The sequence below is a fragment of the Diadema antillarum genome, unplaced genomic scaffold (assembly GCF_040938485.1).
Source record: "Diadema antillarum isolate AM-2024a unplaced genomic scaffold, OU_Dant_1.0 seq00002035_RagTag, whole genome shotgun sequence".
Taxonomy (NCBI): Eukaryota; Metazoa; Echinodermata; class Echinoidea; order Diadematoida; family Diadematidae; genus Diadema; species Diadema antillarum.
Genome location: NW_027272687.1, coordinates 133,913 through 158,300, shown reverse-complemented (window position 1 = coordinate 158,300; position 24,388 = coordinate 133,913). Strand labels below are relative to the sequence as shown.

Below are 24,388 nucleotides of genomic sequence, written 5' to 3'. Positions count from 1 at the left end.
GGTCAATTATCATGAATTGATTTTTACTGATCCATGCTGAGCGATGCGCCAGGAAAAAAATCCGAACGCATTGCTCAAGCCTTGAATATTAGGCGTACCGGACGCATGTTGGGAAAAAGGTTGAATTTCATGAATTCACGGGCCCATTTTATACAACTAATGACGCACAGGCCTAATTCTTGGATCAATGAGAATTGAATGCTCTCATTTAACTTTGGAAACAGTCTATTTCAAAGTTAAATTCCGCATCCAATTTTCACCGATCCACTCTGTCCTGTGCATCATCAAGTGTTATAAACCACTGTTAGTGTTGGCTTCATTTTGTTAACGAGTCTTTGTATCGAAGAATTGCCAAGGTGTATATAAATCCATTACCAGCGATTGCTCATGACAGTCCTAAGAGTATTCCTATACATTCTGATAAATAATAGCACCGGGCGTCAAACTGCGGGTAATGTGATATCCGATCACGGTCCTGAAGTTGTACTGTCCATGCAGTAGCCCCTGTATAGGATCATCTCCTCTTGCGATATGATATTCCGACATCGCACCGAGTTGAACGCGCACTCGCTCTGGTACGTTCCCACCGTCGTGCAGACGGGATCGAGGATGAGTTCGCAGGTAGTTGGGCAGGGCAGCGGTGTCGTCGACTCGGGACCGGAAGTAGCGGGCTCCGTTGCTGGTGGGTTGGTAATCACTGGTCGAACTGTTATTGGGCGATTGGTCATTGGCGGCTGTGTTGTCGTCATACTGCGTAACCTCGTCGTCGGCGGCGCTTGTGTCGTTCTCCGTGTGGTTGTGGGAGGAGGTCGTGTTGTTACTGGCCCTGAAATTATGAAACACATAACGGAGAAATAAATCATCTGGGTCAGAGATTAGAATGACCATGAGTTGTACTCTTTCTTGCACCACCTTGGGTGAAGTGACAATAAATAAGTGACGTTGTCTAATCAGTTGAAAATAATTGTCAAGTAAGCTCTGCATGTTGCTTAGCTATTTCTGAGCATAGGTCTACTCGTCAATGGCGAATTTCTGTCTTCTATTGCTGCTGCTGCTGATGATGATAATTTGTGTGTGTGTACTCTCTAAAAAAAAATCGAGTGAAAATATTCAATTCAATTCAATTCATTTATTTTCATTCTTCTTCTTTTTTTCTTTTTCAACAAAAACATAACACAAGATAGATCAAGTTTTACATCATAAACACAGAACATTTGTCTTAATTAACAAATGGTATCAATAAACATAGGAGCGCATACTGGCAAAAAAAAAAGATAATACAAAGTCATGCTTCGGTTGAAAAAAAAAGGAAGAAAGAATAGAGAGGTCCACTAAAAAGCAAAGCTTGTAGATTGTGAACCACTCATAAAACCTATGAATTACTTATTTACAAACACTTGTGACGAATATAATATACGACAGGACGGGACAAAACAGAAGAAACACAACAACATGACACAACTTGCCAGAATAGATGAAAAGTATGGAAGGAAAGAAAGAAAAAAGAGAGAATGAGAGAATACCCACACGCTGAACAAGGGAAATGGAACAGAGGATGGTAGCGAATGTGCTTCATAGAGTTGGTGCTGCATGCAGCTGAGCAAGGATTGTAATGGCTACTTCTTTACGTAATAATGAATTCAGTGTTTGAATGATTGGTGGGTGGATGATGAACCCTGAGGTTAACAAAAACTATAGCTGTTTATGGAAAAAAACATATCAGGGAGGATTTAATAAAAAAAGTTTCAACTTGCGCTTAAAAGAATACAAAGATGGGGAATTTTTTATTTCACAGCTCAGTGAGTTCCAAAATCTAGGACCAGTGTATATAAATGTATTCTGAGCCAATAAAGTTCTCAGGAGGGGTAAATGAAACTCATTAGATTGTCTAGTAGGATAATCATGAAAAGATTGGTTCCGTGGGAACATTGAATTAAAAATACTGGGAAGTGCATTTACATTGTAATTAAACATAAACTGACCAAGTTGAAAAAAATACAAATCTTTAATTTTCAAAATCTCATGTTTAATAAATAATGGCTCTGTATAGGAACGTGGCGGGACGCCACAAATAATACGAATAACCTTTTTTTGTAACAAAAGTAATTTATCTAGTAAGTTTTGATGGGCACTACCCCACGCTAGGAGTCCATAATTAAGATAAGGTAAAATTAGAGAAAAATACAACGTCAACAAAGAGGACAATGGAATATGAAACTTGAGTCTATTAATAATACCAATATTGCGTGAAATTATTGTACTAATGTTAGTAATATGCGGCCTCCACGAAAGATTATCATCCACTGTGATACCAAGGAATTTTATATAAGAAACTCGTTCTAACAAAGTGTCATCAAAAGCAATACCTGTGTCTAAATCTTCTAAAGAATTACTAAAAAGCATATACTTAGTTTTCTGAAGATTAAGAGATAATTTATTAGCTCTTATCCACTGAGTTACTTTTTTCAATTCGGAATTAACTATGCGTACAAGAGTATCTGGATTTTGGTGAGAAAAGAAAATATTTGAATCGTCAGCAAAAAGTATAAATGAGAGTATGTCAGATGATCTGCAAAAGTCATTAATATAAATGATAAAAAGTAAAGGTCCTAATAAACTACCCTGTGGGACGCCACATTTAATGAATTCTAAACTCGAGTTGTACTCGTTCAGAGATACATATTGTTTTCGGTTTTGTAGGTAACTCCTGAACCACTCCAAGGCCTTCCCGCGTATTCCATAATGAGACAGTAAATGTTTATAAAGTAATATTTCATGATTAATTGTATCGAAGGCCTTGGAGAAGTCCAGGAAGATACCAATAAGATGAGAATGATTATCAATAGTGTGCGCAGCGTGGTCAATAAACTTTAAAAGAGCATGAATGGTGCTATGTTTCTGACGGAACCCAAATTGAGAATTTGTAAAAACATTATGCAAATTCAAAAAATTAATTGTTCTTGTAAATATCAATTTTTCCAATATTTTAGATAAAGATGAAAGCAAAGAAATAGGTCTATAATTACATATATCAGAATCATCTCCTTTTTTAAATAAAGGGAAAATCTTAGCTATTTTCATAAAATCAGGAAAAACACCACTTGATAAGGATTTATTGAAAATATATGAAAGTGGGTCAGCAATTGAAGATATAATCCCCTTTAAAATAAAATTACTGATATCGTCATAACCGGCACTTCGCTTGTTATTCATTGCGGTAACAATATCTATTATTTCATATTTTGTTGTTGGAACAAAAAAAATAGAACTGGAATTGGATTGACCTAAAAATTCAAAAAAATGTATATTTGACTGCGGTATTTTTTCTGCCAAATTCTCTCCAATCATTAAAAAATAAGAGTTAAAAATATTAACTATATCATTAGGATCTTCAAAAACTTCATTATCATGTCTTATTTTTATAATTTCTGATTTCTTTTTTGATATATTCATAGCCTGCTTCAACACCTTCCATGTATTTTTTATATTATGTTTATATTTTTCTAACTGAATCAAATAATATTTTCTCTTTTCCAACCGTATAATCTTCGTTAAAATATTTTTATACGAAGTGTATTTATTTTTTAACTTCTCAGTTTTTTTCATTTTGAATTTATAATATAACCTATTTTTCCTATTTATTGAACGAAGAAGAGATTTGTAATCCATGGTAATTTGGGGAAAGTTTTATAATTAACTGACTTTTCTTTTAATCTGGGAATATATTCATCTAAATATCTATTAATTATCCCTGAAAAATTCTCAAACGATACATTTATATCATCATTATCATAAACACTAGACCAATAAGCCCTGTCTAGGTTAGCACCAAGACTAGCCACTATTCACTCTTGAAGGAGTGAATACAAAAAAGAGTGAATTTAGAGTGAGATTGGAGTGAATTTCAAGTGAAAATGTTCATTTTCACTCATTTTGGAGTGACCTCAGGGATCACTCAAAGATTTTGGAGTGATCCCTGAGGTCACTCCAAAAAGAGTGAAAATGAACAGGGCACCGTTTCATCAAAGTTGTCAGCCCTGACAAGTTGTCAGTCTCCGACAATCACCATAGTAACAGTCAGTGACCAGAGCTTCTTAGCCAATCAAAATCAAGGATATTGCTGAAATTGTCAGTGACAGACGACTTGTCAGCGCTGACTAAATTGATGAAACACCCCCTGGTCCTGAGTGTAACACTGTAAGAGGAGGATGCGGTTGGAAATCTTGTTTGGCCAATAGATGCGCAGGATTCTCCGCAGATATGTCGCGTAAAACAAAAAGTTTGTTAGCATCAGATATTGGTCATTTAATGTATAACAGGCAATGAGGGGTGGGGTGATAGTATCAGCGCCCTCTGAGTGAACAATGCAGACACTGGAGCTGGAGAGGACGCGAATGGTGTCTTGGTAAATAGTCCATGGTGCTAAATCATTATCAAAATATCATAGTTTTTTGGAAGTTTGATCATGAGAAAATAGCACCAATCCATCGTCAGGCTGATTTCCAGCAATAAGAATGTCTTACTTCTTGTCGTTCTTGGCCTTGGCTGAATCCGGCAGGGCCTCCAGTAAGCCACCCTCACGTTTATACCCGCATTGCAGGCGTATCTCCTCAGATGGCAAGCCGACCAGAACGTTATGCCGTTTGTCCCACACACCTTGGATTGTTGTGACGGGGTCCGGCAATATCTGATGCAGTTCTTCTGGGCTGTGAGAAAGTTACAATGGGAGCAGTGACAAGCTGTGTTGAAACAGAGAACTGTGGTTGAAACACTTATTCTTTTATGGTGGGTGTGGTGCAAACATTTTTATATGTTTTTTTTCTCTCAAACAATAAAGTACATAATAAAAAATCATGATTTTTCATTTGAGCTTTTCAACTATTTAAGCAGTATTGTTTTCAGCATTTAGCTTGCTTTGGTGACTCGCTAATATTAATTCTATATAAAGGTTTTCTTCTTAGTTCTACTTCAAATTGGCTGTTCGAGGAAGGGGGATAGAAGTAGCTACCTGGTTTACATCTTTGCAATGATGTTGTGATTAACCAGAACACAGACTTTGCATAATCCTGTCTATATAGCCAAAAGTGGAAGACTTAGAAGTAACCCAAATCAATTTACAGAGTGCTCATCCAGTGATCGAAATTCTTTTTTCAGAGTCTTTGTCATATTCTGATACGCTGGTTGCCAAGAAAGCATGAGGATGAATATACCCTCCCTCTTTGCTCACCCGCAATCATTTGAATATGAACCTATATTTTGTGTTTTTTCTTTTTTTTTCTTCCTTTTTTTTTGGACAATAACAGAGCCATAGAAGAGTAGATTAAAATAGTGTGAGTGTATGTAAATGTCTTTTTGCACTGACAGTGGACACTGAATTGACACTGACTTATTTCCCGAACATTGTTATGCTCTACCGCCATCTCTTGACTCACTATCATCGGTGATCTATCAACTGCTGTTCGGTACATCAACGCTGTGTCTTTGGTGCTTTGGGGGGGGGGGGGGGGGGGGGGGGGGAGGGTATCACAATAATAAAGATTGCCAGTAATGAATTGAGTGATATTATTATTAAAGCAAAAGCTGATTCCTTAATTTTTGTTTTGTATTGCAGATAAAGGCACTCATTGACGCCGAGCAACAGGTACTATGGATCTATTCTTTTTTCAAAATGACTGTGACTTATGTTGGCTGTAACAGGGGGGAGGGGGGGGGGGAGGAGGTTGGAAGAAGAAAGAATTATTCCATGGGTTATGGATTGACTTAAGCGCATTACTATGTCAGGGCATTAATCAACTATTGTTAGGCATAACCGAAGCCCCCGGTTATGGCTGAAATAAATATTCACAAAACAGCACCCAAACCGAACAGGTTTGTTTTACTCCATAGAATCAATGGTAGTGGAGTATTAAGGTGTCTACACCAATTATGAATGCTGTAAAGTAAAAAAAAAAAAAAACAACCATGAACAGCGGTAGAACTATCATTATGGTAGTTGTAGAGAGCAAGGAAGTTACATGCATAACTATATGGCATTATTCAATACTGTGCATGATCTATTATCGATTGATCAATAATGATCTATATTTCTTTTTTTTTTTTCATGGCTAGTCTATCAGTTATTTTGAAGAGTAGGATGCCCTATGGGCTTGGTGTATGTGAGTGGGTGTGCGTGTGTGTGTGTGTTCCGGGTGCTCGTGTTTGAGTAGGCCCGCATGTAAATGTTTGTCTGTATCGTTGCGTTTCTATCTGTATACAGCACTTATATCATGTGTGAGAAGTTTTCCCACAGGGTTGTTGCTCCTTCGCACGAGGCCAATCTGGCAAGTCCTGGTCAAAGGACACAGCGGTTTGGCTCGAATGTAGGAGTGGAAACATGTTTGCTACTTTCACGTTGGTGATGGTCGTCATCTTGTGAAAGTTTGTTAAACCGAAAGTGGAAAAAAAGTGCGTCTTATGAACGAACCTTAGAAATTACGAACCTTATATTTCGATCATTTTCGAATTTACGGACCTTTGGATTAACGAACCTCCTTGGAGAACCTCATTTCATATATTTCATATATATTAACATTGTTGTTTATATTCTGACATCATACCTCCTCTTTTTTCTTTCTTTCATATTATTTACTTTGGTAAGAAGCTACCTTGAGCGGTATAAAAATCAATCTAATCGCCATAATGATTTGAATTCAGCCCATGACAGATTATCTTGTATGTTACGGTATATAATGGCGCGCGTCAAGTCTCAAAGTTCAAATCGTTCTCTGTAGTCAAAAGTGTTATCAAAAATATAAACTATGATAATAATGATTGAATAACATCTACAAATTTGTCAAACTTATCAACAACAGCTGACGATGTCATACCAGGTTATGTGACTTATTTTTGATAAATTTCCCAGGAATTATAATAAGTGTCTTTGGTATGACAAAAGGATGAAGCTCGGGCTATAGCGCATTTTGCCCTGGTGAGGCCAAACATGGTCTCCAAAGTTGATACCAACTCATCTGGGACACGCGGTTACTCTCTTCTTCTTTACTATGATTCCTGCAGAAAACACTATTAAATTGATTCGAACAAATAGGTAAACCGTTGCCTTTTCGCCTACGCAATGGTATATAATACGCCGTCTGTGCTATCGATGACTGAAATGTGAATGAACCTCCTTGGTATAAACCGAGTCCAAACGCATACACGGAGAACATTGTTAATTCTTTTAAAAGTGTAGTTTTCCTCCGATGGAAAAAAAAAAACACACACACTTTGAAATTCAGTAGGGGACTGCGGCCCACGAGATTCCCTGCTCTGTAAAACAGTCATGCCGCTAAATCTCGTTGCTTACCTATATCGTAGCCAATCAAAGATAATAATCCTTTTATCATAATTTGTAAGATATATATAAAGCTACAGACTTAATTGGAAAGAGAGGGAGAGACTCAACGGTATCATGATTATTATTATATTTAGTAAAATAAAGTATAATAATTGATATGATTTTCTTTATGTTTTGGTTTGAAATCATTGGTATTATTGTATTGATATACGGAAGAATATCCACATATTATAAATGACCCCAACACAAACATTCAACTCACCTATTGCACTCGCACAGCATTCACTCACATCTTCTTTTTCCCTCTAAAGCATACTATTGTAATGTAGAACAAACAAACAAAAAATCGGCATTTTCTGTAAGAGGCAACCCTGAGTTATAATTCCCAATGAGGCCATCAGCCCAGTCAAGCTATGCTTATATGTTGACGATCTCCTGATTCCTTATTAAATCAAATGTACTGCCTTATATGTATATAGCTATCAATGTTTTACAAAGATTTTTGTTATGCATGTAAACTGAACTTTTGTTTTGTATTGCTCCTCTGTCATTTGGTTGTGCTTGGTTTAAATTTGCCACATTAATGTTATTCATTTTTTATTTGATTTGATTTGAGAAGCAAAATAAATACGAACGAACGAATGAACTAGTATGCTTGTATCTTCATGACGTGTACGTCAGCAACAGTTTTTTTTTTCAAAGAAGAAGGATAAGAGAACACCACAATGTTTCCTTCTTGTTTCCCTCTTGTCCTCTACGCTCAACACTGCTGGTATCCCTGTTCCAGGACAGCTATCATTACTTATAGAGATATTCCTTACTTAAGACCGAGAAAGAGTGAGGAAGGTATAAAGAGATGATTTATAAAAATGGACTTGATACGATAGCGAGGATGAAGGTAATTTTGGACCAGTTTTTCTACTTGTCTGTATTCACTCCTTAAAAACTTATGAAACTATCATCCTTTCTCCAAATGCGTAATACCCCGACCATCTCCCTGAAGCGCCTCCAGGTAACCATGGTAACACAGAAAGTGGGCAGGTGGGGTGCCATTATGCACCTATTATCATCTGGCTGAGACGCTTGTCTGTCCTCTACGCTCAACACTGATGGTGTAACATTCGCGGTTTCATGATAGCATGTAGACCGAGAATAAGCGAGAGATGTGGAGAGTTTGGTAAATGCTCCAGAAAGAATGGACTTGATACGATAGTAATGATGAAGCTAATTCTGTACCAAGTTTTCTAGTTGTCTGCATTCACGGCACAAAATTCATAAAAAGAGACATCCTCTCTCAAATTCGTATAATACCCCAACCATCTCCCACCCATTGTGCCATAAAACTCTAACATCCTTTCTCCAAAGCCGTTATACCACAACCACCTCCCGTAACCATGGTAACACAGAAAGTGGGATGGCATCATGAACCTACCTGGCTGAGATACATCTTCTTCCTCTTCACTCTCGTCGTTTTCCTCTTCGCTGTCATCTGCACGAACTGTCAGGAGCAGACAGGCCAAGAGAACCAGGCAAGCGAACGTATACGTCTTACACAGCATCGCTGTATGAATGCGGAAATGAAAGGAGATTTTGTTAAGAAAATCTCCACTCCAGCAACTCTTGTTAAACAGTCAGGGAAATGGTCAAATTCACAATCCTTTACGTGGTATTGGATGGAGATATTCATGTTCTTTTATGATAAGCAGCACACCATCTAATGAGCACAAGAATGAGAAAATATAATATAAAAATACATTATATGCAGCAGATATGCAAGAAAAATTAAGTGAAAATTATAATGACGAACGGTGATACTGCAATGCCAATATTACTGTTGCAACAGTATTTCACATGTCAGAACAGAGTTTCATCCATTAATAATACGCAGAAATTAGCAGTCCGACATGCTTCCATTCATGGTTTTGTTGAAGAAATAATGCAAGTGTTTGATGAAATTGATATTCATAAGTTTCATTGCTGTATTATGGGAGATTTCAATATTGACCTATCTCAAATTACTCAAAATCCAAGTGTTGATGCCTTTTTTGATTGTATGTCATGTTTTTCATTTTATCCAGTCATAAGCTCCCCAACTCGTATTACAAACAAAAGTAGAACTACTTTAGACAATATATTCCTCAATACAAATACTTATTATACACCTGGTATACTTGTTTGTGACGTTAGTGACCACCTGCCGGTCTTTGTCATTATGGCTGAATTGTACCTTCAAGGGATCACTCTGAAATTTGTTTTAGCACAAGATGCATCAATAATGAAACTCTTCATAAATTTTGTGTTGAAAGTCAGAGTATATCAGTAGAAATCACAAATGATGTGAATGAATCTTATGATAACTATGTGCAAGAGATGACAGATATATATAATAAGTGTTTTCCATTAAAGGAACATAAATGTAAAAGGAAGAATAAGAAAGTTTGGATGACTTTTCATTTGCAGAAGTTATGTCGGAAAAGATCTGCTTTGTATAAAAAGTATTTGAGAAACCCAACTCAATACCGTAGAAATGTTTATAAGCAATTTAGAAATTATGTTACGAATGAGTTGAAAAAAGCAAAATGTAAATATTATTCTGATAAATTTGATATTGTGAAGAATGATATTCGGAAAATATGGCAATGTGTAAATGGGCTCTTAAAAAATAATGAGAATAGAAATTTAAGTTCACACGGAATAAAGATAGATAATGAGTTGGTCACAGATAAAGCTGAAATCTCAAATGCGTTCAATGATTATTTTTCAACCATTGGTCATAATTTGTCATTGAATCAAGGTTTTAAAGATGATGGTGAGTTTATATCCTTCTTAGGCACCCCTGTGTATTCATCAATATTCTTTAAGCCTATCACATGTGGTGAAATTTTGTCTATTGTTTCTGAGATGAAAAATAACACTAGTGCAGGATCTGATTTCATAAGTATCCGGGTTGTGAAACAAGTTATACCATTTATTGTGAGGACATTGTGTGACATTTTCAATATAAGTTTATCAACTGGTATAGTCCCAAATAATATGAAAATAGCACGTGTAATCCCAATTTATAAAAAAGGTGATAGAAGTATTATGAGTAATTATCGTCCCATATCTATTCTTAATACATTTGCTAAGATATTTGAAAGATGTATTTATAATAGAGTTACCGCATTTCTTCAAGATTCCAATACACTCATTCCAAATCAGTATGGTTTCAGAAACGGGCACTCCACTTATTCCGTAGTATTAGAATTTATGCAAAATATCATCCAAGGGATTGAAAACAAAGAATTTACTTTATCTGTCTTCATTGACCTGTCAAAAGCCTTTGACTCTATTGATCATGATATTTTATTGCATAAGCTTAGTCATTATGGTATACGGGGTGTGGCTTTTAAGTGGTTCGAAAATTATTTATATAATCGACAGCAATATACCGTAATAGAAGGTTTCAAATCGGATTATAAGGTTGTAAAATGTGGAGTCCCTCAAGGTTCCATTCTTGGCCCTCTTCTCTTTTTGATTTACATAAATGATTTACCAAACTGTTCTCAATTGTTAAATTATATATTGTTTGCTGACGATACAAATATTTTTATGCGTAACAATGATCTGTCATTATTATTTGACAATATGAATACAGAATTGAAGAAATTAGATACATGGATGCAGGCAAATAAGTTAATTTTGAATGCAGGAAAAACTAATTTTATGATATTTGGGACTCGTGAGTGTACTGATAATTTTGTGTTATATTATAATAGTGATATGATTAAACGTGTAACAAATATAAAGTTTCTGGGTGTTATGCTGGATGATAAACTGTCTTGGAATAGTCATGTCAATATGCTCTGCAACACACTGTCGAGAAATATTGGTATATTGCGAAAACTGAAATTTTTACCTAAGCATGTGTTGAAATTGTTATATCATTCTTTCATTTCATCTCACTTGAGTTATTGTACTCTCGTCTGGGGCCATTCAACTAAAAAGAACGTGAAACGTATTCATTTGTTGCAAAAGAAAGCTATTCGTATCATAACTCATTCACATTATTTGTCACTAACTTCTGCATTATTCAAAAAATGAATATATTACCAATTCAAGATATAATCTCCTTCCAAACAGGAATTTTTATGCAACAGTATTTATTTGGTGCATTACCAGCCCCCTTACAACTATGTTTTCATCTCAACAGCAGTATCCATTCTTATAATACAAGAAACCAACAAAATTTTCATCCTCCCCTTTATCGAACCGAATTAGCCAAGTCAACAATTTTTTATCAAGGTCCCATTTTGTGGAATACTTTACCAAAAGAACTGAAAACCTACAAATCATTACAGCAGTTCAGAAACAATTTTAGACGCACTTTCCGTATGTAATAGCAACATGGTTTTGTATATTCTGCCAGTACTTTACTCTCTTCCTTTTCCTTCTTCATCCTGCTTTGATTGTGCACCATTTGTGTTCTATATATTTTGTATCTATATATTGTAAGTTGAGAAAGTCTTGTATTTACTTTGGGGCCTATTCCCAACAAGCCTGAAAGGCTTTAATTGGTCCCCCACAATGAATATGTTTATACTATGACTTGAAATGTAATGATTGTTGTTTTTAATGTGGAAATAAATGAAATGAAATGAAATGAAATGAGATTGTCTTCGTTCTAATCAAGACGAGAACTGTCAGGAAATATCACTGTCTTATGGAGACACCTTGCATCATTTTACTTAATATGTTTGTTAAGTAGTCTTGAAGGATCAATATATGGCCCAAACTGGATTTCATTTGAAATTATGCATTTTACTATCTTACCATTTTACAAATGACAAAGAACAAAGAGAGTTGAAGTTTGTATACAGCATTCATTATTGGCTAATCAGGAGAGAGATAATAATGATAATGAACATAGTATGAACAATTGTGCAAGTCATTAAGAATGAGGATAGTTATAGATACTGATTTCGTTCGCAGTGAGAAACATTGTTAGGCTTACAACTTCGAGCATAGTTTGGAAACCATGTGGCTTGAAAAAAAAAGATATAAAAGAAGAAAAAGAAAAAAATGAAGGCGCACCGGGTGCCTATATAGGTTTTTTTTTTTAGATAAAAAACAATCGCACAATATCAGGAGACATTGCGCCCTAAAGTTTTTTTCTTTTCTTTTTTTCATTTATCTTTTAATTTTCTTGGCTTGTTAGTTGATGGAAGTCGCTCCCTTGCTTTGCGCCGCCCTTTTTAAACGGAATTTCCTAGATTCCCCACCCGAAACGTTCCACTTTCTACAAGCAATTACACTGTACGAGTATGATATGAAGACACAAATCGCGGACACAAAATGTGCAAGACAAGATAATGAGAAACCATTGTGTTAGCAAAGTGAAAACATATTGAAATCAATACCCATTCCACTTAGAGGTCACCCTTACTTTTAGCTCCTTATTTCTTTCCCACAGGGGTTGGCCGCTTACAAAATGAGTCATGCTGAGTAATTTGCAGTTCCGACTCACTGCTTGACAGCAGTGTATGAAAATAATATCCTGTATACTGAATTTCTAGTATAAAGGGGAACTCAGCAGTCCCCCAGGCGGCAGTCAAGGCACATGCACGGTTATTACTCAACCCCTCGTGGCAGTATCGTGTCTCTTCACAGTCGATGATAAGCCATATTATTTTTCATGATACCGTTTGAATTGAAACTTGCTGACTATTGATTGCCTTTCCATTTTATATTCTAGCGGAATAGACTGCAGTGGCTTGATGAAATCCATCCGAGAGCGCGTTTTGTCTGTCACCGATTGTTTCTAGCCGACGGCATTTTCCGGGGCCGGCATTGCGTTTGCCATTTCTGTACCGAAATAAACTGACAAGCAAAAATTTAGAAAAAAAGAACCAAACAACAACAACAACAACAACGTTAACAACAACAACAACAACAACAACAACAACAACAACAACAAAAACAACTCAACAAGAACAAGAACTAAAACTAAAACGAAACAAGGAATGAAAAAAAAACATAAACAAAAAACAAAGGTCTTCACAGTAACGGCTGCCACTTCTCTTCCAAAATCGGCTGACAAGCAAGCCAAAGAAAGAAAAAAAAAAGTCTCAATTATTTCCTGCAAAATAAATGGGTGGTCTCAAAAAGTCAGACGCTATCATTTTCTGCATAAAAGTGCCCCCACCTGTTGCACCCGCCCTATTTCAACCTTTATAATCAGTATCAGACATATCAAAACGAACCGTTCAAATTTACCGTGTTTACGATTTTACACATGAGTTTCTGACACGACGCCATTTCGAATCTTTAGCGTAATAGGGTATTGAATTTCACCCTGGAGAACACTAAAGGAAAAGGGAAGGGTTCTGGCCGATGCAAGGTTTTCGTACGTCCACGGAGATGATATTTGTCCGGGTATGACTTCCGTGATCAAAGCGACAGCGAAGCTATCAATCAACAGGATGCACTGATTTCGACAATGATATCATTATGTGACCTACCCCATTTCGGGAGAGCATTTAACTTTACTATGCGATGAGATGAATAAAGCTTATTCTGAAAGAAAACGATGTCTGTTGTTGATTTTTTTTTTAGCTAACATTGGGTTTGTGATCAGGACGTTGAGAGATGCATTGGCAGACTACAGGAAACGGAGCTGCGAATCAAGCATGAATTTGATTAACATTAGTTTATGTGGTCCATATTTGTTTTTATCTGTTTTGGGTTTTTTTAAAGACTTTGAGATAACACATAATAAGGGCATTAAGTTTATGGCCTAGTTCTAAGTCCTGCCGGTAGTGCGTCGCCGGGCTACGTGGTCTCTTCAACAAAAACTCAGCATCCATCAGGCCGTGCTTGAAGGCTTCTTTGGCGCGTGGTTACTGGCGCGCTTATACCTCTCTCGAACGTTTATTTCGAAAGTCTACAATTTCTTGTTGTATTTTCTGTCTCAGATGCACCGTATGTTGACGTCACCCCTGACAATGGATGCGTCAATAAGAAAGACCAGTCACTATGAGGTGCGTGCCAGATCATTAGAGGTGATAGGAGAAGTGAACAGCTGACAACCCTTGGGCCTTCAAGAACACGATGTTAGGAAGAAGATTCCTCATTCAGGATGTTTTCAGTGCTCAGAAAACCAAAGTGCAGAGTCATACTAATCCATATTTCAATAACTTCAAGCTTCCGGAAACCAGGAGCAACCTTTGACTCATCTTCAATAACGTCAACAAAGCAGCTCGAGTTAACAATCTGCGCATGAGCAGACGATGACTACTGTGCTCTTACATGGAGCGCGATTTCCGAACTCTACAGAGTTTTTAAAAACAGGATTGTGTCGCGTCATTTGCGACGATTATCGGGCTATAACTCACACAGCTACGGTGCACGCTGACTGCGCTATGCGAAAACGGGATCTCTCATTTCCGAAGCTGTGTGACAAGCTCAAATCTTGGAGCTTTCCTGCATTTTGGGGGAGTGATGAAATTAAAATGTATGATTTAAGCTGGTACTGATTCATCCGAGGTTTATTTTTCTAGTTTTCTTGTGACCTGTGCTAAATAAAACCAAAACCTCTGCAATACAGTTCCTTGAATAGCAATAGCATTCAAAAAGAAAAAAAAAAGAAATGACGCCTGCAGTTTTTCACTTGCCTTCTGGGAAGCAATTTTTTATAGTCTTTCAGATTTTTGGCGTCGTAGAATGTGAATTCGTGAAAATTAATTCTTACCTTGCAACATTATGGCATTATGCGATATTTCATGTAGGAAAATGATCACAATATTGTTATTGTTGTTTACATTATGATTACCATCATATTTTGAGAGCGATTTCCGAAATCTTAATCTTTAACTCGATTTTAACTGGGACCTACGCTCAACAAGCTCGCTTTTAAGTAGGTTCCTTCATATTTCTTTAGCATTCATTCACAGATTCCAAACTTCATAGATCGACCAATATATGTTTTATATATTTGCAATATTTGTATGTATGTCTCCAGCTTGATATCATGTACTACATTTAATTTTGTTATATTTGATGTATTTTTTCATAGAGAAATATGAAAATAAATTGAAATTGAAATTGAAATTGAAAAATTGAAATCTAGAGAGCTTTAAACAGCAGTCATTCATTGTGCATAAACGCACTTATAGCATTAGCAGGTAATTGTAGCTTTTGGTATATATACATCTATAACTATTTTATGAATCAGGGACAAGGATAAAGCTTGAAGTGAATCAGTCTGTGAACTCCAAGCGACCTTCAGATGTGGAAATGAATAGAAGTGATATATCTGTATAGCATGTTCCATCACTAAACTGTTGATGTTATATTTAACTTTGTTTAAAGTGCAAGAGACCGATAAGGCCACTACATGCAATCTATGGCGCTACTCTTTGAGCACCTGTATGTAACGTGTATAATTGTATCGATATACAAGTATTACAAGAATTCATTACCATTTTCACTGTTATTTTTGTTTTTATCATCAGTATCATAATATACATTATTATGCGTATGTAGACCTAGGTCCTAAATACATAAAATGAACGCAAGTGATAATTAAAGAAGATAATTCAGTTGAAACTGTGATAGCATATCCACATGACGTCATCGTTAGTGCTTGGTTATGTCTTGACAACCACCCCCTCCCCAAGAAAGCACAATAAGAAAGTTGTACGCTAGTATGAAAGAAGACAAATATTACAGGGATGGTGTTTCGGTATACGGAGGAAAAGAGAGGAAAAATATTCAGTGTATGATGTACATGTGATTTTTGTTTTTGTGAACTGCGTATAACAATACGTCAGTTGTCTTCAGAAGGGTGAATGTGATCTTGTACTAATCTCTCGTTTCCTCGACACCAGACGAGACAATCAGCAGGATCTTTTGTTCATATTTGAAATCGTTGATTCACTTCAGGTCTTTGACGTGCATGGAGGGTGATGACGCGGTCCCCCTTGAGACTTGCGTGTTTGCATCTTGCACACAGCTGTATTAAGGAAGACTACTGACAGACGGAATGAAAAGTGCATCAACCCCAAACAGTCGTTCAGTATCTGAGTTCTCTCAAGGGTATAATGATACACATGAGATTGGATACATTGTTTTACACACACACACACACACACACACACACACATATATATATATATATGTGTGTGTGTGTGTGTGTGTGTATGTGGGTGTGTGCGTGTGTGTGTATTTAAAAATCTTCTAACTCCCCTCTATCCCACTGAAGACAAACACAAATAAGCTCTACTGTGCTTATAATATGTGAATTTAAATGGCGCAGCAAGTTTATCATTATCACTGGCTAACCTGAAAGCAACTACATGTACTTTCATATAAGCGACTTGATATCTTAAAATCTATCAATGAGATGATGTCAATATCTTTGGCACAGAGTATGTACACTGCACACACGCACACACACACACACACACACACACACACACACACTTTATACGATATATACAGTGCCTCTCTATATGTTATAGAGAGAGAGTATATGCAATGACAACGAATAACGAACATCAAGACTGATATTCCTTTAACAAGGTATTAAATCGAAGTTTCACAAAAGAGACTATAATTGCTCGGATATTGTTTTCAATATTTTGCTAATATCTTCAATATCTTTATCATTTCTGAGTCCTCATAACATAGTCAGATCTTTAGAAAGTATTATACATATTGACTTTAAAATACATCAAATTACCCCCAAGTTTTTCAGATATGATTGTGTGTGTGTATGTGTGAGTGTGTTTGTGTTTTTTTACATGTGAATAAACATCACGACTGTCAAGTAGCATTTTGGCTAGTATATCAACTGAGAATTGCTCTAACCAGTAGCATTGATAATATCCTGTATCTGATCAACTCAAAAAGTCGAAAGATCTAGGCTTCACAGGGATTTGCCCAAAAGTATACCATACCGAAGGACAAAACCTTTTTGTTTTTCTTTCTGCAGAAGTGGCATATGCATGTTTTGCATGTAAGACAAACCCCTCCCTCTAACAACTTGACAGCATGTAGCCCTTGAAAGAAAACTACATAGTACTTCACTTTCATAATCTCCATTTTATAGATCTCCGTAGATAGACACCATAAGTGATATTACAATTACCATAAAGGTACAAAATGCAGCATACCCCTATGTCGGAAATAACCACGACTAAAATAGTTTATTGAATCAAATAAATTTTACTTGAAGATTTAATTTGAAGATTTAATTTAGTCTTTGTAAAAACTAACAAGGAATAAGCCCTCGGTAGAAAACAAGCTTTTCATATCACTGAAAACATCTCGCTTAATGGCGGATGCAGTCCAGGAATTAAAACATTGTCAGTATATTGCGGTTTTCTGCTACCATTTCCGCATTGAAAGGAAATTTGAATCTATGCAAGGACGCCAACGTAGTAAAACCCATTACACAGCAAACAATACACTAAATAAAACGAAAATAATGATAGACTGAAAAGTCGTCATTGGCCCGAATTTCTCAATAACAATAACAGACAAAAAAGCTGCCCACAAAATTTAAAAAAACACATGGCAAGCGATTATTGTTTATCTCAGCATTAAAGAGATTAAAAAAAACTTGTTGATAAAGGGATGGCCCAATTTAAAAGACATGTCATATTGCAACAAAAAAAAAAATCTAAGAATGCTTAGTAAATCAAAATGATAACTCATGTTATCTAGCCCGTTAATATTTATGGCACCCACGGTGTTTGTTGTTGTTGTTGTTGCAGCGGAAGGGTATTATTTCTGGCAAAAGGAGATCTACCAAAATTCACATGCAGTTTATACTCAAGTTTACTGCGATTAAGAGAGTGAAATCAAACAAACTGGTGAGTAATGTAGAGATAGGCTCCACTCGAAGTCGGAAAGAAACTAAAGTAGTTACGAAATTTCACAACTTACGAGTTTTCCATGAGCGGTATAGTGCCGGTCTTAGTGATCAATGCAAATTAGAGGCGAGGTATGGTGACGTAACAGCCTCACGTGGCGTCCGTTCGGGCTGCATTCAAATCTTCACCAGATTACCTCTTTTTGCACGAATTTATGAAACGAGTATGACCTTCTCACATCATTACTGTTGAAAAGGTTGTAATGATTTAGCACTAATGACATAAAGGAGAGGATCTATATTCGTGGAGTTATTGACAAAAATACATTTGTATATTTCATGTATATAATCAAGTGACAGATTTATGAATCAATGTCGTCAGCGTGCTGTCTGATTTGCATGCATGCGTGACTGCAACCGATGTTACTATTTTGCATAATCATGCTATGCTGATTTTTTTTTTGTGGGGGGGGGGGTTCTTTCTTAGACCTTAATGGAATGTTTGCTGCTCTGGTTGTTGGATTCTACTGTTATTAGCGTCCTCTTGACCAGTTGGTGAATTCCCCTTGTCACCTTTTTAAAGTCCGTAGGCCTATACAGGAAGATGAGCAAAGTCGATATCTTTTTCTCTCTTTCACATGATAAGAACAGGAAGTTCACCCACGCTCGTTTCCACTTTTAATGTGGCCCAAAGTTCAGATTGGCAGTGGCAATGGCCTCTCGTATGTGTCTTCTTTTCTTCCAGTAGCAAAATCTGGCATTTATCGGTTATCAACTATAATTACCTCATCACGTCATCGTGTGGGAAAAAAATCGGCGCCTGTGGTCAGTCTCCGCAAGCATCCATTTTGTGTGTATGTGCGCGTGCGCGCGCGTGTGCGTGTATGTACTTAGTGTGTGTTTTCTGTCTGTGTGTGTATATAATATTATGTGCGTGTGTGCGCTTATGAGTGTGTGTTTAACTTGGCAATTTCATTAGGTATTGAAATTAATTGCTGCTATATCTAAGGTAATCTGAATAATGTGGTACAATGTATTCCTTAACATGCTTTGCCTGATCCATTTTATATTCAATATTGGTGTTTAGTACGCCATTGACGGACTATTAAGATTTCTACCAGGAGATTATTGATGGTTGATGTTGTAACAAATAGTATCATCCCCCCCCCCCAAAAAAAAAAGAATGAAGATAGACATGATAATAAAGTAAAAGTATCAGCATTTATAGTCTATCATAATAAGATGTAACTCGATCTGACGGCTCTTCTAGTCGGTAGCAAAATCATATCATTTTCATAGCTGCCTCGTGTATATGTGATCTTCTGCCTTGAATGACAAGATTTTTACGACAGACGCGAAGCTGTCTTTCGAATACTCACTTCACCTTTAAATATATTCACGATTACTAGTAATCTCTTTCAGAGATCGTTATCAATCTAATCCCAAGACAAAGAGTCATTAGCCACAGACTGACCGCCTCTTCTCACGTTAAACTGATCGTAATCAAACATTTCCAGTGGATATGATAGCGCCGCATATATCAAATGCCAATCCTCATCATAATATACGCTGATTGTCATCAAAATGTCATCTGCTGAATATCATATTTGGCGACCGGAGCAGAAAATAAACTGAATGTTTGCGTATTCTGACTATCACTAAACGAAATAAGACATATTTACGGCAAGCATTTATGTATCATTGTGGGTATTTGCTGATCTGAGAAAGAGGGAGAGAGAGAGAGAGAGAGAGAGTGAACAGAATGACCTTAATACCTTAAAGGTTCACAGTCATTCACATCAACCGATTGCCGCCGATGATTTTGATAGTTATCATTACATGACAATCATTATGCAACCAGCCGGTTAAATCATAATTAGGTTTGTGTCCTAGCATTGACACGTGCTAAGTTTATCTCAACACATTTTTAGAATCAAATGAAATTTATTGAAGTCAAACTGAAAAATCCGTCAATTAGCAGCACAGTAAACTAGCATGCGATATGCGTGAATCATAAGTATCGCTAATTAGATTGGCACTCATTAAGGCGCGACTGCAGGGTGAGGTTGAGAGAATCCAATTTGTGACTTAAAGACATTGGTATAACAAAAGACATAAAAGAGAATAGAATGTGGACTTAAGAATGTTTTGCTGAATTACACGGCAATATACCCCAACGTGAAGCATGGATGGAACAGATACCATCGAAAGGTCTATTGGCTCCGTAGGTAGAGTTCCAAAACAACGAGTACCAATTGACAGTGGCTGCCTGTTAATTAGATCAGGGACCTATTATCAAGGAGCTTGAAGCTCCTTGCTATTATATAGGATACAACGAATTTGATATACTTTGAAACTCCGCGACACCCAACATGCATACCAGTGCAATATTACAGTATGACAGTACCATTGTACTCACCGCTGGACGAGACCCAGAGGCCACAGAATTTATAAATCGTCTATTAAATCCTCAAAGTCGGACTGAATGCCAGCCGCAGAGCCGCTCGATTTTAAGCTCACGGAATTTGACTTCTTCTTTTCCTTTTTTTTTCTTTAATAAACAGAAAATGGCGAGAGGATCACGACTTGTGTGGTATCCTTACGAAGCTGCAGTCGGCCCCTCGGAAGACTCTATTTATGTCGACCTTGTGATCCGATGGGTTCCGATCATAATCACTGCAGTCATAGGCGAGGGATGAGCGCGCATCGGTTACAACGAATCTCTCAGGTTTTCCCTAGTACGTGAGTTCAGTCACAGTTTAGTCCGAACGCCTCGCGATTGGACTGATTGCCAAAGCTCTTTGTAATTCCGGGGTTCAGAGTACTAGCATCATGGGGGAAAAGATACAACCCTCTGTTGCCTTCTGTATACGTTTTAACCGCTGTTTCTGGGTGGATATGAGTAATTGCCGTGAGTTGACGGTGAAACACGTGCATGAGCAAAAGTGGAGCCCCCCCCCCCTTCTAAACCCTGTGCTTGCCCTGTGTAATGATAGCCTCGCCTTCTTTTTCGTGTTCTGTTGTAATAGATACGTTTTTGTTTTGTTATTAATTGAATGCAATTTCTGTTTGCCGAATTCAACTCTCTTTTCCTATGCCAGCAGAAATGCTTTATATTTCAAGGACAAGCTATCATTTTTCTTTCTTAAATGTTGACTTCTGTTTTGCATTGATTTTTTTGAACAGGATATGGTCCGGCCTACTCAAAGGCCTTTGACCTGCTTAATACACGATACAAGGAAATTCCTAACATGTAAACAGGATACAATACACTGTATCTTTTTTGAATTCTATGTAAACCTCAATATGATCCTTGAGCACTGGTAGGCTTATTTATGTATGACTGCATTTTTTCTCGTATACAGAGATTTGAAAAACGATACTCTTCAGCTATCACAAAAAAAATAGTATTATACCTCTCTAATGCTAAGCTATAACCGCATTTCAGACAAAGTTTCAAAGAAATGCTTGAAGGTTAGGCCTGTTGGTCCATTGGATGCATGCTTAGTTTTAGTTTGACCTGGTTAGACATGCGCAAGGACGTTCTATCGCAAGAGCAGGATACTTCCTTTGAGCTTTTTGCAGTTTTTGGAGCTTCACTGCAATTTCGGATGTTTTCATCATTCTGAAGCACGGCCCGGATTATGACTACCGTCGATGAGTCAGTGCGAATGACGATGACACCAAGACGGCAAAGCAAGGAGTGTCGACAGATATTGCATTTACACTCATAGTAGTATTCTCGATAGATGTGATGACCTAAATCCATTCTTGTCAGTGTGAATAACTCAAGCATTTATCCTTCTCAACAGATGATTTCCTTCCTTATCGCTGTTTCCCCCTAGAATAAGCAGAATTCGCGAGGCCGTGGCTTCCGCAGACCGGAGAAAATGTAATTTGAGCTATTTCCTACTACATGTACATCAATTTATCAACAATGGAAATGCATTGTGTCGTAGATATTTTTTTTTTCCAAGATCTTTACGAAACAGAAACTTGCTTCACGCAGAAGTATAAGAAACCGGATATTGACTCAGTAAGCTGGTAAACAGGAAACGGAGAATGAAGTCATTATCACTCCACACTTAGGGCGGTGAGTTGGCTCAGTTGGTAGGGTGTCTGCGACCCAAGAGACCCGGGTTCGATACCCGAGTCTGAACTGAGCAGTGTACCATCATACCGTCCCCTTTGGCAAGAGGCAAAACAATCTGTCCCTCGGATAGGACACAAAATGGAGGTCCCGTGTGTGAGAGAGTCACAACTCTTGCATGCAAAACTTCCCGCTTCATTCATTTAGTATGGTCCCGCCTCACATCCAACTGTACCCCATGGAAGACCAGCTTATTGTAGCTGAATATGGGCTATTCAGCCATCTTCTCAGATGGAAAATAAACAAATAAATAAATAAACAAACAAACAAACAAACTAACTAACTAACTAACTAACTAACTAACTAACTAACAAACCACATCGAATCAATCGTAGATGTGAGGGTTAACAACAATGTGTAAGCCGGTGACAGAAGACACCTCATTACTGGTTAATCAAAAAGTGACCAGATGGATTCTGAGAGTATAAGATCGTGCATGTATCTTATATCGTATAACAAGGAGTCGCCCGTAGTACCTCCTTGGTATAGACACGATCACTGTTCTGTTGTTTGACTTCGAGGAGTGCATGTATTTGATATTGGTTGTTTGTGTGTGGTTTTTCTATTGTTCCACATTCCATGTTTCTAAAAGTAAGCCATAACATAACCAAAAAAAAAATGCATTGGTGAATTGTCAAATACAGCATTTAGGGCAATTAAACATGTGAAATATGAGGAATCTATACATAGAAGAGCTGCTTGTAAGGTAGATTCCCAGGTGCTGATATGAGATATTACTTGATACTTACAATTGAAAGGAATGACAATTCATGAAGTACGGAAATATCAACGTTAAAGAATATAAAAAAGAAAAAGAAAAGAATTTCGGCAACACAAAACTTTTAGAGAGTGGCGTGATCACCCGAGCAAAGCACAAGTCAGATACAACGAGAGGAATACAAAGTATGCACGAAGAAAGTCCAGGAGGATAGAAGAAATCGCTAAAATTATGACTTCAGAAAAACTAGTTAAGTTTATGCTTAAGTGAATTAAGAAATTGAAATTGGATTATTTCTCTCGCCAGGTCACTCTAGAATTATTTACGTCCTATATGGTATAGTTACTGTTTTCAGAGCAGATACATTGTATATTGCGATGTGCATTGCCCATGATGCTGCCTCCTTAAAAGTGATACTTCATTGTTAAACTGATTCGAGGGAAATGATTTCTTATACAGGACCTATTCTCTATCCAGTCTCCTCTCCCTCCAACTCCACAAGCTAAAGTAAGCAAATGCCAGTGAATCACAGGTTGAAAGGATAAATGTGCTTCGGTCCACGCTGAATTGAACAAAACGCGTCAGCTTGTACGAAGAAGATCCACAACAAGTGTGCATCCATTAACGGTCACATAATAGGCGCACTCACTGATTACACATCTAATGTAGACTCTTAACGGCTAGTATCTTGATGATATGATCTGACTTCACCATTGTCATTTTCATGGTTTTCGAAAGAAACGAGAAGATGATACTACAGGCAAGTTCACCGTCATATATACATGATAATTAAGAGAATGCAATATCGACAGAACAGAACACATCAATGAACGTTTGAGGAAAATCGGACAATCCGTTCAAAAGTTATGATTTTTTAAAGTTTCGGTGCCGCAATCGCTAGATGCGGAGACTAATATCAGCTTGTAATGTTACATAATAGTGTACTTTCTTAAAAAAGAAAATGACTTTTTTTGTCAATTTCTTTATATTTCCCTCATATCGTTCTACGCATGTGACACCATAAGCTACCGTAGTTTTCTCATCCAGGTGTGACTGTGCAGAAAGTTTAAAAATTCAGAACTTTTGAACGGATTGTCTGATTTACGTTAAACTCACTGATGTGTTCCACTAATGTTGCTGCATCCACTCAGTCCACATGTATATGAAGGTGAACCTGTCCTTCATATTGTAGCATTTCTTTTATTATCATCTGTATCACATTATCTCGCGATTTTTTTTCTTCTGAAACCAATAGTTTACATGAATGAAAAATACATCATTTGAGTGCTGATAATAGAATTAAAGCTCAAGGCTCAAAAGGCGCAAGCGGGG

General features: G+C 37.0%; 1 protein-coding gene across 1 annotated transcript; it reads right to left on the bottom strand.

Annotated features, from left to right (window-relative positions):
• Nucleotides 1–401: 401 nt before the first annotated feature.
• LOC139713695 (uncharacterized) lies at nucleotides 402–20,700 on the bottom strand. The gene is made up of 4 exons (XM_071625400.1): nucleotides 20,608–20,700; nucleotides 8,766–8,894; nucleotides 4,524–4,706; nucleotides 402–826 (listed from the first exon to the last, which is right to left on the bottom strand). Exons 2-4 carry the CDS (start codon nucleotides 8,890–8,892, stop codon nucleotides 468–470), a joined length of 669 nt encoding a protein of 222 aa, XP_071481501.1. The 5' UTR covers nucleotides 8,893–8,894; nucleotides 20,608–20,700; the 3' UTR covers nucleotides 402–467.
• Between the last annotated feature and the right edge of the window lie 3,688 nt (nucleotides 20,701–24,388).